The sequence below is a fragment of the Genypterus blacodes genome, unplaced genomic scaffold (genome assembly GCF_046128005.1).
Source record: "Genypterus blacodes isolate CSIRO-AG114 ecotype Tasmania unplaced genomic scaffold, CSIRO-AGI_Gbla_v1 ptg000012l_1, whole genome shotgun sequence".
In the NCBI taxonomy this organism is placed as follows: Eukaryota; Metazoa; Chordata; class Actinopteri; order Ophidiiformes; family Ophidiidae; genus Genypterus; species Genypterus blacodes.
This window is the reverse complement of record NW_027466826.1, coordinates 3,710,431-3,725,468: the sequence shown is the minus strand read 5'-3', so window position 1 is coordinate 3,725,468 and position 15,038 is coordinate 3,710,431. Positions and strand designations below refer to the sequence as shown.

The window sequence follows — 15,038 nt, the reverse complement described above, 5'->3', positions numbered from 1 at the left end:
CCTTTGTCACTGGAGCAGGAATAAAGAAAGACTTGTAAGCATCAGTAATGAGTTCACCGTGACTTCAGATTCTAGAGGAGTAAAGTCGCTTGTCCATGCCTGTGTGTGTGTGTGTGTGTGTGTGTGTGTGTGTGTGTGTGTGTGTGTGTGCAGATTGGGCCCTGTCAGAGTTCCTGCAGGACGATGGGACGGCTGGCAGCCACACCCACAGGCTTCACACCAAGAGGCTTCAGGTGTGGAACATGTGGAAAGAGACACAACAGCTGGAGCAGGAGATTAAAGAGCAGATGGTCTCCACGGCTACAGCCACTGCCATTGAAAGAGGCATCAAGGACACAAAGGTGCAGGGGGCAAAAAATACATATCCTCACGTTCCACCATTTTACTCAAGCTTTATTTTGACATTATCATTTCTTTTCCCTCTCTTTGATTCCAGGCTGAGATAATGAGACTGATAGCTTCAAACCACCGCCTGAGGAGCACCAACGAGGCAAGAACCTTTGACCCTTCCCCTGCCACGTCATCATTTTCCTTCACGTATAACAGATAATGGATGTATGTGCTGTGACTGGAGCAGAGCAGGTCATGTTTCTCACTCAGTGTTTTTCCCCCTGAAGGATCTGGAACAAAACATCAACGGAGTGCTGAATAGAGAGAAAGCAAGCAAGGCCATAAGACGGTACATGTCGTGATACACGTGCACGGTGACGCAGCTCAGGAGCTTTACTAAGAATGATCTGACTCTTACTGCTGCTCTGTTCTGTTTTTACTGGTAGAACATTATGGGATGGAATAAGGCGAACAGATGGGGAATAAGTCTTATCACTAAAGAAAGCTGAAGCTCCTCATGCAGCATGCACTGACTGACCGAGTCGATATTCAACGTGCTCGCAACACCATGCCACCACCAAGACCGAGCAAGCCTACACTTATCCTAACTAGTAGTAGTGGGGAGAAGCGTTCAGGGTCCACAGCCTAGAGTGCCTGGATCAAGGGCATTAATTCTGCCTATTAATCGTCTGTCGTGGGATAAACACACCTGGTTTTGTTCTTTGCGATGGATATAAACAATTTGGCAACTGGCCTTTCATGTAATGTTAACCATTTAAAAAAACATGTGGATCCATCACTGAAACCAGAGCAGCATCCAAACTGAATAGATTCAATTCGATTCCACTGTTTTTCCATATTTGTGAAGAATTCTGCTCCCAAACAAGAAAAGCAAACTCTTGCTGCTGAGGTCAAATGTTGTCTGGCTTGTCTTATCACGATGTATTTAACAAACCCTCACAATCTATACCAGCTTGTAATATTACGCAATATGTCCGAGCTCAGTCCTCTTTGGGTTCAACCTCTATGTTGAGTTTTGTTTCATAGGCATTAGTATTTGTCACGCTTCATTTCTCTAAAGTGCTTCAGGTGCAGCGATCACATGCTCACAGTAGAGTACGATGATCCTTGTAGAAAACGCCACAATCTGCACTTTTCACTTCTCTGGCAGTTAATGAACAGCAGTGAATCTGACACACTACATATGTTATTCTTAGGGCTTGGGGCGTTCTAATTAGTATTTGTGAGTATGAGCAACTTGTGCCTAAAGGTACAAATGAAATAACTTGTAAAGCCGTACACATGTACAGCCCAGAGCCACATCAGTCGTAATGAATGGGAGCCGACTGTAACGGTTACAGTTTCAAACCACAGGCTCCATCAAAAGAAGGCCTGGAAGCCATCTTTTTTTCTAATTTGTTTGGCGTACGAAGAGGAACATTAGCGTGACATTACAGACTATAAATGAGGATAAGTTCTTCTCTCATTTCTGGCTCAATAAAAAGCAGCTTCAACCCTGTTTACTCATCACATAATACACATAAGTGGCATTTTAAGAAATCGGACAAGGCATCCATTTTCACATCATAGTGTGCAGATTCCGCTTCAAACACTAGGGGGCAGCAGTAACCATGAAAGGAGAAGCCGGCGTGTTTGACAGTAGGTCGGCACAAACTCAATCTTCCTTAATTTGGAGTTTCATTCAGATATTTTGATTGTTTGGCAGAATATATTAACATATATATATTCTTATATCTTCCTCTGTTTTTACCTTTTGACTGACTCTAAAATAAAACTTCCCTTCACCAACACAGCTTCATGTCAAATTAATCAAACTGAGTCAGTATGAGACAGACACAGAGCTCAAGTGTCAGCCTGTGACCTTTATCAAAATACAGTGAAGAGTATTTGAGGTTTGTGTTGTTTGATAAAGGTCACAGGCTGTATTGGGATGATTAGATGTTCTGAAAGTTACCATGGATATTAAGTGGTTTTCCTTGAGGCTAAAAAAAAATCCTATTATAACTTTCTGGATAAATATGTGATGAAATTATTCAGTTGATGGGTTGAAGAATGACAGAGAATGAATAGATTAGAGGAATTGCACCAGCCAGGCCCTTTCTTTAGATTGATATGGGCTGACCTTTGCCCCCAGTATGAGAGAGTGCCTTGCTGTCTGCCAGATCTGATCAGGGGTCAAAGTCTGCCGTGTGAACAGAAATACAGTGTTTTTGGCCCCACACTATCTGAGCTGCTCTCAGTCTGTTTATTACACCTTGACTGTGACCATGCTGCTTCGGACTACGGCCCTGCTCCTCCTCTGCGTTTCGGCAGGACTGTGTGCCACTCTCGGCTTCTACCAGAGTCAAGAGAAGGAGCAGGAAGTCGTTGTTGTGGATACAGTAACTGCTGACCCACTGCTTAGTGCTGTAACAGCTGATCATGAAGCTGTGGACCGTGTCGCAGACCAACCAGTGGAAGATGATGATGCAGTTGAAGGACAAGAAGCTGAGTCCGATACCGAACCTGCAGATGCCCAAGTAGGGGACGCCCTCACAGCTGAAGAGTCTGTGGCTGATCCCCTTATTACTGATGAGGTGGCGGCTGAAACACTTGAAGCTGTGAACTCAGCTGCTGTGGAACCTGAAGTGGAGGAGCCAGCAGCAGATCAGCCAGAGCCAGATGTGGAACCTGAAGTGGAGGAGCCAGCAGCAGATCAGCCAGAGCCAGATGTGGAAGCTGAAGTGGAGGAGCCAGCAGCAGATCAGCCAGAGCCAGATGTGGAAGCTGAAGTGGACGTGCCAGCAGCCACCGCCGAGCCAGAACCAGCTGTAGATCCTGAAGTGGACGTGCCAGCAGCCGCCAACGAGTCGGAGCCAGCTGCAGAACTTGAAGCGGACTTGCCAGCAGAAGATGAGCCAGAGCCAGCCGTAGATCCTGAAGTGGACGTGCCAGCAGCCACTGACGAGCCAGAACCAGTGAGTCATGTGAACGCTGCAGATGCCCCTGGTGTGGAAGCCCTCGCTGATGAAGGTCTAACCCAGGACAGACTTACAGAGGAGGCGAACATGATACCAACAGAAGAACCATCCAGCTGGGGCATCGGCTCATTAAGAGGCAGTTTCCAAGCTATGCACGGATACTTTGACTCTCTGGTGGAGCTGGCTGGGGGGCGCGATGGTGTGTGTCAGTACCGCTGCAGATTTGGTAAGAGTCGTTGAGTAGATTTCATATACTTTAATTTTGATGAACTCCAAGGGTCTTAGTGTCCACAGCAGGGGCAGATGCTCATGTATGAGGGACTCACAGGCCTCAGGTGTGGTTCAGCTATATTCAGGATACTATAAAAGTTCTATTCCATACAAACCTCTGAATAATAAGTGATTAACATGTAGTATTCCATGTTTATCTTCTTCTTGAGTATAGTTCTTTATTCTGCAGTCAGTGGAGAACAACTGATAAGCAGAGACAATCTCAGCCCCTTCTGACTCACCACACATACAGCACATACAGCACATACAGCACATACAGCACATACAGCACATACAGCACATACAGCACATACAGTACAAAGCTATCAGCAATATTCTGTCAGATATGTAAAAGGAATTTTGACATTGTATGACCTCAGTATGTTCAAGTTATATATGGCACTTTAGTCAAAAATAAGTAAACCACGTCAACTTAGTCAGTGAAGAATGCTTTATGTTCTTGTAGGGTAATTTGTCTATTTTTCTAATTTATGTGTTAAATATCAAGTCATGCGTTATTAGATTTCAGCTAGATGGAGTCTCAAAATGTCAGAGTGTCGTATCTCAAAACAGCTTTCCAGATCCTTTAAAGATGAAAGTTACAATTTGCAATATTTCATGTCTATTTTACAATTTTTTCCTAATTTAGTTTAAAGTTTAATGTTCTTTTATTTTAATATTTTACTTGTATCCATTACTATCTGCCAATACATTACATTACGAACATTTGGCAGACGCTTTTATCCAAAGCGACTTACATTACATTACCACCCTTCGCAGAGGGGGGAGCAATTGAGGGTTCGGTGCCTTGCTCAGGGGCACCTCAGCAGGGGCTCGAACAGGCGACCCTCCGGTTCCCAAGCGGAAGCACTACCCACTGAGCCACTGCCTCCCAATACATATATATTAGTGCAGCAATGTTTTAATAACTGAATGATGTAATGATTTATTCTTGTATTTATTCTTATTGGCTGTTGTAGCCTTATCTAATTGATCTTATATTCAATTATCGTTATGGTAATGAACCATAAAAAATGTAGGATGAGGTGAACTGTAATTATCATTTCATCAACCATTTAATTCCTTATCCGAGATAACTCACCTGGCTCTCCTGCTCCTCCTGCTGACACATCATCAGTCAGAGAGGCGGGCAGTAATCACAGTTATGTAATCCATACAGACTTCCAAACAGAAGATAAATCTTATCTATTACTGAAGTGATGACATCAGTTAGTTAATGTTCTTTCCCTGCGTTAGCATTTAGCACGGTAACATAATTGCTTTTTCTCCCGTCTCCTCAGGAAGACTTCCTCAGCCTCGTCCCGGCTTCCAGCTCCCAGAACCCAACGGCTGCAGCTCCTCTCTTGTTGGCTACGAGGTGAATGGAGCTGTATGTGGCCTGTTCATACTGCATGCACTAACTGGACACTTCTTTGAGCACATACCTCTGTCAAGATAACAGTTTTCTTCTAATTATATGAGTTGTCTATGACCCGCCAACTCTGTAAGCATTATAGGACTTGCAATAATAGGACTATGCAATAATCAAATTTAGCTTTTTTAAATTACTGGATCCACTTGATCAGCACCTTCAAACCCCAAATGTTTGCTGGTCCTTTGCTTCACCCTTCAATCAAGTTTGATTGAAATCAGTTTATAACTTTTTGAACAAACAAACAACACATTTAGGCCGAAATTTAGCATCTTTAGCGGAGGTAAAAACTCACATTGATACTAACTTTAAGTGATTCACGTTCTCTGCTCTGACACACTTTGTCCTGCTTTGTGTTGACAGTTTGATATGGGAATCCCTGCTATGACCAAATGCTGTAACCAGCTTGATGTTTGCTACGACACATGTGGCACAAGCAAGTATCACTGTGACTCCAAGTTTCGCTATTGCATGCACGACCTCTGCTCAGATCTTAAGACGACTCTGGGCTATGGGTCCAAAGTACAAGGTAAGACATTTACAAAATCTCTCCCCTTTGCTCATATACATGTAAGATCTCATTATTCCCTTTGAAATATCTTAACAAACTCCCTCCTCCTCCTCTCTCTCTCTTCCTCTCCCCTCCCCTCCTCAGCCTGTGAGTCTGTGGCAGATGCCCTGTATAACACGGTGTGGACGCTGGGCTGCAGACCTTACATGAACAGCCAGAGGGCAGCGTGTCTCTGTGATGGAGAGGAGAGAGACGAGCTGTGACACAAAAACAAGCCGGACCCTGACCTTTACTTACAACACTTCACAGGACAAATAAACACAGTCAAGAGTTTTTCCAAAGATAACATATATTTGGTCAGTGAGGAAACCACGATACTCAGACTTAAAGAGGACAGAAATGAGAACTGCAAATGAGGAGTTTGTTCGTTTTTACAGTATTAGGTCTCTGATTGCATTTACATATTATACGCCCCTAGCTCTTATTATTTTTTTGCAGGATATTTTAAATCTAACAATCTAATAAAACTTTAATGACTCCAAACAAAGTGCCTCATGGGAAGGATATTATATTAGAATTAATATCTTAAATAAAAGCGGGACGCATTTATAACTACAACACACAGAGTTTGTTTAATGTTGCAACTGTTATCAAAACCAGTCTGTTCAAAAAATGTCATGCACACGTAGATTACAGCTCCGGTTTTAATGTGCCATGTAACTTATTATTTTCCTTGTTATTTTTCTATGAATAAATGCATTACTAATTACAGTCTAACTGACACGATTAAATGCATATTAATGATCAGAGTGATGAGGTGAATGCATAATTTGCAGCCAGAGCAAGATGATATCTTCTATCAAGTGATAGCTCCTATCACTGGGAAAGTAAGGCACAACGCATCTACGGATGTTATGATATGGTATATGATATGAGAAGTATAAACTATTTTCATAAATCCCCACTTAATCTTTGCTCCAGACTGAGGAAATGCCTGGATGTGTGACCTTGGAAAAACATAATTCATGCTGTGGTAGTTGCAAATGAGCTGTGGCCCCACTGAATGATTTCTAATGGAAATATCACTCTAATGCCCAGTGAAGTGAACTGCTGAGATGTTCTGTTTCGTTAAGATGCACAACGACATCATAGACAGCATTGTGACTGACAAACTTGTAATGGACTAAAGAGAAGAATGTACCAGGGTTGAACGATAAGTCCTGAGCCTGAAACAAAAGGAAAGGAGGCCATTTTTCCATTGTGGTTGTTGTTATGTAAGTGATGTATTTCCTTTCTTTATAAATGTTCTCTGTGATCCAGGTCATTGTAGTTGTAGTACTTCAATGTGACTGGCCTTAGTGTTTAGTCTGGAAGAGTCATCAATCATCTCTGTAGTTTGTTCAGTTTTGAGCAAAGGCTGGCCGTAAATCAGCATTTCTCCTCTGAGACTCATTCACAGCTTAGACCCGGTGGCTCTTCGGGAGTCATCACTACTCTAGCATCTTTATTTCCAAAGCAGTTGGCACCTCCAGTCAAGTCGCTCAACTCCAACTGGAACAGACTTTAACAACTCCAGCGACCATCTCCCGACTCTCATGTGAGCCATGGAGCCACCTGGTCCGAGGTGTGAATGAGTCTCAGAGGATAAATGACTTTTTACTGCCCACCACTGAATCAGAACTGAAATAACTACATGGGTTGAGTGATGGAACATCTCCAAGACTAAACAGTGAGTCCAGATGCTGTGAACCATGACTGCTACATGCAACTCCTCTGGGATTCATTTCAGATTATAAATAGCATGTTCCAGAGGTGCCCGTTGCTCTGTGTCATGTATAAAATGGACAAATTATGTAAACATACAGTAATACTTCCTTGCTTCCTCCAATTCATTACTGTGGCTTGATTTGGCCCCCATTTAGCTTTCACGTCTCCCTAAACAGGAAACGTCTCATTTTATCCTGTCTGGCCTCAGATGATGACATCATACCAACTGAAACTTGGATAAAACCCTTAAATCTTTGGTCATTCTTCGCTGTGCTGTGCTCAGAACTTATCAATCAATATTGCTATATGTTGTACATCTACGTGTATATGTGACACTATAGAGGCAAATCCATTTACTGTGTATGGACACATTTGTTTAAGTATATTTTACACCAAATAAACTGAAATGATGAGTTCACCTCACAGCACACTAGTCATTTCTGCTAGTTTCATATAGCCTGCTGGTGTCTCGTGGTGCTTTGTGATGTTATTTTGTGTTGTGTCATGGCTCAGGCAGGATGATGATGGGGCCTCCACTTAGTGTACGCCGGTCCTCAGGTTCAGAGGCCCCAAGTTGCCGACGCACACGACCCCTACAGTGCTGAGCACAGCGAGAGTCTCCTGTCCCACACACCAACACTTGGCAGTGGAGGAACACTTCCTGTGAACACACACACCCACACACACACAGAGACTTATGTAGGAATAGAGATGGACACAATGATCATGCAAAAATTCTAATGCTAAGTCAGATAGACAGACATTAAGCTGTATAGAAATAGTTTGAGACTCAAGACCACACACACGCACACGCACACACACACTCTAGCTAGGGTGTCCCTGTTACTCACTTGGTTGTCCTTGCCAATAAACTTGAAAACGGGGACCTGGTAGTGTTTAGAGAGTTGATCCTTTGAAGAATATTGCGTCACCATTTCATCAGAAATACACCTGGAAGAGAAACCACCGAGGGAAAGTGAGTTATGCACACTGTCTGTTTCCTCAGAGAACACACACTGATCCATATATACTTCTAACAAGCCACTTCATCAGGATTAGCTCCAGGCCCTGAAACACTATTGTATTTTTAATAGGAATGGGGAATGTAAATTACAGCCATGCTGCTGTGTTGGTGTCCGCTGGACAGCAGAGGGAAAACTCACTCTGGACTTTGGGGAGAAACAGTTTGCCCGAACCAAGTGTTCTCCTGGTGACAAGGCAGTTCTGTGCTTCGATTTTTCTTCCTAAACCATTTTTCAGTTTTCTTTCCACATTTATCAGACTGTGGGGTCGGTGGTACTTTTCAACATATCTTCCCCCCAGAGTGGAGATGTGTCAGGTGGACAAGGACTAAACATGTCAGAACTCAATCCATCTCTGAAATTGATCACTAAGGTGAAATCTGCTGTCCCAGGATTCCACTGAAATGTACAATGATGAATATGTTGTCAAATTCATCATGCCACATAATATGAGCCGCAATATTGGACCGCTGTGGCTCAAATCCTCTACTTGCTTTCAATAACACAAGATATACAGGTTAACACTTTCATTAGTGGGTATGGGGTGGATTATTATTATTAAAAGATGTATACTATTTCTTCTTCCAAACCGATTGATCTTCTATATTATTCACCCGTCTTTGATGAGGTAATATTTAAGGCCCTCGTCAGCCTTGGGTCCGGGTGTGGCAAAGCAGCTTTCCACCAGCGCGGCGAGGCCCTCCACTTTCTCCTTTGGCTCCACACCAAAGAACAAGGAGTCTTGCAGGCGGAGATGCGGAGGTGCGCGGTAGGTCTCGGAGAACTCTGCGTTCTTGAAGAGCTCCAGGGAAAAGGGAAAGATCCCCTCGCTGCGGCTCGCCAGCTGCAGGGCTGAGCTCCGCAGGCTAGCCTGGTAGCCGTCCGAGACCTGGTACTCTCTGGGGAACTCGCAGGTGACTGGGAGCAGTAGCTTGCTGGTGCGGACAATCAAGTCTCCCATGCTGCCCGGGCTGCTCCTCGGCAGCCCTGTCACCAGGTTGGTCCCCACGATCTTATCGTTTGTCACCTGTAGTCATCAATACAGTTTGCATTATTTCCATTATTTTCCATTATTAAGGGATTCCTAGCTCTGTGCAACCAGTCTAAGATCTTCTACCCTCTGACCTCCACCACTGTGCCGCAGGTCTTCAGGCTGAAGCTGAGGTTGATGTGTGTCCCATTGGAGACGCCGCGGCATGAAGAGTTGGACAGGAAGAGCTCCAATCCACCTACAAGGTCCTTAGGTACTGACACTTTAATGGAGCTGGAATCACACTGGACGGGCACTGCAGGAGACATTTACACTGCAATGAGTAAGAAACAAAATGGCAGGACTCACAACAGCACTTGACATCTTGGAATTGCTTGACTAGATGAAGACACACCACAACATGTCCCTAAACTTAATTGCACATAATAACACCTCAAGCTTGTGTTCTTGATTTTGATTGGACAAAAGAGAAGCTTAAAGACACAAAGCCAGCTGGCTGACATCAGAACTTAGCCATAATTCTCTGCCAGTTTGTGAAAAATTGCCTATCTAATGGCTTCAGACTGGCCTATCAGAGCCCCTGATCTTGAGTTCAAACAACCAATGAAACTCACTGTAGCATTCTGACCCCCTGTCACATTCTATGGAAACAAACAAGGCGACACGTGGGAGATTTGGTAGCACATCTGAGGAGGAAGGCTGCAGTCTTCCTCAGTGCAATAAAGGACAAAACCCCTGTATGTCAGTTTGGTATGAAGGCTTTATCCTTAGGCAGTATTTGCACAGACCTGACAGGGGTTAAGTGTAATAACCAGTTGAAGCATATTGCCCAGCAGTGCAGGGGAAGTGCTGAGGGAGGATCAGGACTGCTGTTTTTTGATGATACATTTCTCATATCAAGGATTACACTTATTCTATCTGAGTACTATGATGCTTTTTTACTATGTTTTAGAACTGGTTGGTTATGGAAACAAAGCTGTTTTGTTATTTTCCTCATTTTTTTTATTTTTATGTTCGCAGAAGTTGAAACACACCGACAGCTGCAGACCTGGAGTGTGATGTGATGTCATGATGATGTGAATAATCACTCCAGGTTTACGCCTCAAGCTTGTGTTCTTGATTTTGATTGGACAAATGAGAACATCAGAACTGAGCCATAATTCTCATCTGCCAGTTTGTGTAAAATTGCAAACTGGCATTCCATAGAATGTGATGGCCAGAATGCTACGATAGCCCAGTCTGAAACCATTAGATTAGGCAATTTTGTAACACGTATGAATTAACCTGCCAAGGAAGCGGTACATAAAATGGCCTGGTTTCACTCAGTGTGCACAGTGGGGGATAGAAGAAGTGGATCATTATGTTTTTAATCTAATTTTTCAGGTGTGTTTTTACTTTTTCTTTCCCGTCCATTGATGCACATTTGTTGGGATCAGTCAGTCTGGTTTGTTGTTATCTATGACATCACAGCAGCTACTCCTTATTGGCCTTCACACAATTGTTTTGTCCTGAATACTGCTCCCCCATGACCAATAACCTTAATTTGAGTTGTAAAATCTGCCTGTTTAAGAATTTCACTAATGTAGATTTATCCAAATACATAAAATGATTTCTACAGTGTCAACAACAGATTCAACTAAATCCGGTGGACAGAACTAGTATGCAAGTAAACTAAGTCGGCGATCAATAAGCAGTGTCTTTAGTCTGTAGGTCAGTAATAGCCTGAGGGAATTCATTTTGGTTTCAGTGTGCATCTATGTGCCACTTTATCCTGCTGCCTGATTATCATCTGCACACACACACACGCCCACACACAAACACTCAGCTCTCACCCTGACATGTACGTTTGTCCTCTCCGAGCTCCAGCCCCCTGGGACAGTGACACTGATAAGAGTCCAGCAGAGAGGAGCATCCATGGCTGCAGCCTCCATTGTTAACGTGACAGCCCGCTATCTCTGCGTGAGGTCAGAGAGAGAGAGAAAGAATGAAAGAAGAGCTGTAGCTGCCCGTGCTGCTGCTCTGTGTGTCACGAACGTCTGTGTATACTGTGGATGTACCTCTGCAGCTGCGTCCATCTTCATCCAGCACACGTCCCGGCCCGCACTCACAACGCCTGGAGCCTTTGGTGTTCACGCACACCTCCATACAACCCCCGTTCCCCTTCTCACACTCGTTCACATCTGAACACAGGAAACACTCATAAGTTACACCAGGCACTATAAGATAAATGTGGTATTTACATTAATTGAGCGTAAGAAAGGTGGTGTTTATCATATGCATTTAGTGGATATTAAATCAAGTCTAAGAGATTTTAAAATTGAGTTTAGGATGTGTAATGAGGGATGAAGTGAAAGGAGGAGCAGAGGTGACTGAATGAGAGAGGAGATAAAGTGAAGACAGAGATTAAGGAGGGAGAAATGAGGAAGAGAGGAGATATGTGTATAGTTTAAATGAGATCAGATGTCCACAGCCTCCTGAACCATCCACAAAGACCCACACTCACACCCACTCTCCTCCACTTGACACTATGACATCACACTATGGTAACACATGCTCTCTGTAGCCAATCAGCGCCCAGTACCTGCACCTTAGTCTTAAAGTGAATATTGAGGTCCACTGCTTTAGATTTCACTCTAAACTAAACTTTCTTCTTTTATTTATTTTTTTATATTTTTATTAAACTAAGTGGAATTTCTCATTTTGATCTACCCCAAACTGTGTAATGGCAAAGATCCTATAGATTAGGGTCTTAGTTCCACCAGTGTGATTCTACTCTGAATACCCAGTTAATTCAACTTTATTTGGATTAAATCAACCGTTTCTTAAATCTTTTAAGCTGCTAAGATTATTTTGAGGACATTAATTACTTGACAAGATAATGAGTGAACGTAGATTCAAATATCTGTGTTGTTGTTGTTGTTGTTTTGCTGTAAACATTCCCCTCCTATCTCTCCTTGCATGTTCTCTCTCTTATCTGTGTCTGTTGTGCAACCTCCCCCCTCTCACCCAGGCATGTTTGTTTGTCTGGTCCCAGGACAGTTCCAGGTGCACAGCGACACTCACGTTGACATCTGGGACCTGTGCACTCCACCTCATCACAGATATCATAGAAGTCTGCACAACAGAGATACACAAATACGAGCATAGTAACAAGAAACGTGACAAGCAGCACAACAGCACAATATCTGAGGCGCTCACTCACGGCCGCAGTAAACGTGGAAGCAGACCGAGGGTCGGGGCAGACGGTACACAAAGTATCCTCCCCTGCAAGCTTTCACATCCGCAGATGCGTTCCACTGGCAGCAGTTATCATTGAAGCTGGCACAGACGGGCAGGGTGATGATTCCGTCGCGGGGTTGGGGGTGGCTGCCGTTGAGCCAGATGGGAGCGTGGGTGCCACAGTGATTCTCAGAGATGCAGAAAGTGGGCATAGCGTCGCCGGCCATGCCAGTGAAGCGGTACCACTCTCCAGACACTTGGCTGTCACACAGGGGAACGCCAGAGGTCTGATTCACATGGTAGTCTGTGTTCCTCCAGGGTTCGTTCAGGCTGATGTAGGCCGAACATGGGTCCGGCACTGAGTCAGAGGAGGGGATGAGAGGAGTTAATGTACCTTACTTACTTTGTTATTGAGAAAGAGGAGAAGAAGATAAATCACTTGGTCAAAGAAGGAAGCCTTTGTACAACTGGTTGATTCCAATTGAGCCCAGCAGCTTGTAGGGTCATTTCAGTCCAGCCAGTTGTGCAGAATCAGGAGAACAAGCGAACGAGCAGCGTAAACAAAATGCAGCACGGCGATCGATAGTCTCTCCTCTCAACAGTGTAATTAAGAGGTAGACATAAACCAAAAGAAGAAGCAGAAGACGTGAGGCGATGACGGAAGGAATGAGAGTGGTGTGTGTGAGTGGTGACAGCAGCAGTGTGTCGGCTGGACTTTATGATGGACCTGCAGATCCTCCAGGTGCTCCAGTTTAGAGGTGGAAACTTAATTGAGTTAAAGTGAATAAAAGTTAAATTACTCTTTTTCTGCTCTACATTCCAGAGGGACTTTTCACCACATTAAGTTAATGGAGTTTACTTTGCAGGTTAAGACTTAAATGCATAAACCTGAGGAACTTGATTTTATTTTCTAATTGAAAACATTCACATCTGATAAAACATGTATAAATAACATAGAATCTAAGGACCGGATATTTTAATTATAAGCACAATATGATATAATATAATGTCATTTTTTGCAGCAAAATAAGATGAAATCTAAGGGGAAAATCCAGGATTTAGGAGGATGAGTTCAGCTCTTGTGGGGTCAAATATTAATAATCAGGTGAATCAAATAGTTACATACATAAACTATGATACTAATTGAAGATGTTTCTCTCTCATTAGGCCAGGATATTAGTGAACGAAGACATTTTCTCTATCCATGTTGGATCATGGTGGGGATTTGCCCCTCTAGTCATTATAGCAGTGTATATATAGAGTGTGAGCCATAGACTTTACATACAGTCTAAGGTGTAAGTAACTTTCTGTATGACATAGAATGTTATGTAAGAGAACAAGTTTCGAGTGGTTATTTACAATAAGAATCAGAACAATGAAGTCTTTCTATCTTCATATCTGCTGTCTTGAAGAAACATGATGACAGTCACACTGAAACACACACACACACACACACACACACACACACACACACACACACAAACTCAGATTTACAGTAATCCTGCCCCTCTTCTTCTTCTTCTACTGGCTGTCAGCAGCCATCTTATTCTGCACCTCGTTCCCCAAAGATATGAAGAAATGTAGAGGAATCTGCAACTGATTTCCCTTGCCTGAAACCTTCCCACCACAAATCATTCTCTCTGATAGAACATCTCCTTCACTTTCAGGGCCCTCCAACCACTAATGGACAATCCATCTTGCCACTGCCTGCTACTCCAATAAGAGCATCAAGGATCAATCTGCAGCCTGAGCCAGATCGACAGTATAGACGATTGTGTTTTACAGAAATATGATGGACCAACTATGCTCCAGCTCATGCGGCACAGAGGGGGCACAGTTCCAAGCTGACTAGGGAGGTTGCATGCTAATGGAGGCGTTAAATCTTCCAGGAGGGACGAGATATAATAACTTCACATGGTCATTAAGAGAACGTAGAGCCTGGCCTGACCTGTGTGAGGAGGAGGAGGAGGAGGAGACTATAACAGCTTATCTGTGGAGATGAGGCCTGCGGTGTCACACAGATCTACATACCTCTGCACAAAACATCAAGAGGAACCACCTGCAGATCATTATTCTACAGAGATGAGATTGTGATCTCATGTGATCATATATAGATCACGTGGTCTAATTTGGGTGAAAACATAAGAAAATAATCCACTCACCTACAGCTGAAACAGCAAGAACCCCCTGTAATAAAAAGGTGATCAGAAAGAATATCATGATGTGCAGAAATGTATAATCCAAGTTTGGGTCTGTGCATGTAGAGACCAGATCCTCTGATCATCCATAAGGGAAGTCGGCTTTTTAAATAGGTGCTTGTTATCTTTGCGTGTGTGTCATATTGTCATATATCTCTCTTACCTTGACCCCAGCATCTGATCCCCAAAATCCAGTGACAGGACCATCCTCCCATTGTTCAAGCTCTCGCCTCCCCCATCTGCTCTATTCTCTGTTCATGTGACCTGTGACCTGAAGGTAGGACCAAGTCATTGTTTTGCAAGACACAATGTCATAA

The 15,038-nt window shown here is 43.5% G+C and overlaps 2 protein-coding genes across 3 annotated transcripts; one reads left to right on the top strand and one right to left on the bottom strand.

Annotated features, from left to right (window-relative positions):
- Positions 1–2,544: 2,544 nt before the first annotated feature.
- pla2g12b (phospholipase A2, group XIIB) lies at positions 2,545–6,181 on the top strand. 2 transcript variants are annotated; one of them, XM_076162887.1, is made up of 4 exons: positions 2,545–3,537; positions 4,883–4,959; positions 5,377–5,542; positions 5,669–6,181. In XM_076162887.1, exons 1-4 carry the CDS (start codon positions 2,619–2,621, stop codon positions 5,785–5,787), a joined length of 1,281 nt encoding a protein of 426 aa, XP_076019002.1. In that variant the 5' UTR covers positions 2,545–2,618; the 3' UTR covers positions 5,788–6,181. The 2 variants fall into 2 exon arrangements, with proteins under 2 accessions (XP_076019002.1, XP_076018993.1); XM_076162878.1 differs by having other exon boundaries at positions 4,883–4,971.
- oit3 (oncoprotein induced transcript 3) lies at positions 5,856–14,813 on the bottom strand. The gene is made up of 9 exons (XM_076162864.1): positions 14,686–14,813; positions 12,507–12,881; positions 12,311–12,418; positions 11,362–11,484; positions 11,137–11,259; positions 9,439–9,599; positions 8,928–9,340; positions 8,143–8,242; positions 5,856–7,952 (listed from the first exon to the last, which is right to left on the bottom strand). The coding sequence occupies exons 1-9, from the start codon at positions 14,741–14,743 to the stop codon at positions 7,794–7,796; spliced, it is 1,620 nt and encodes a 539-aa protein (XP_076018979.1). The 5' UTR covers positions 14,744–14,813; the 3' UTR covers positions 5,856–7,793.
- Between the last annotated feature and the right edge of the window lie 225 nt (positions 14,814–15,038).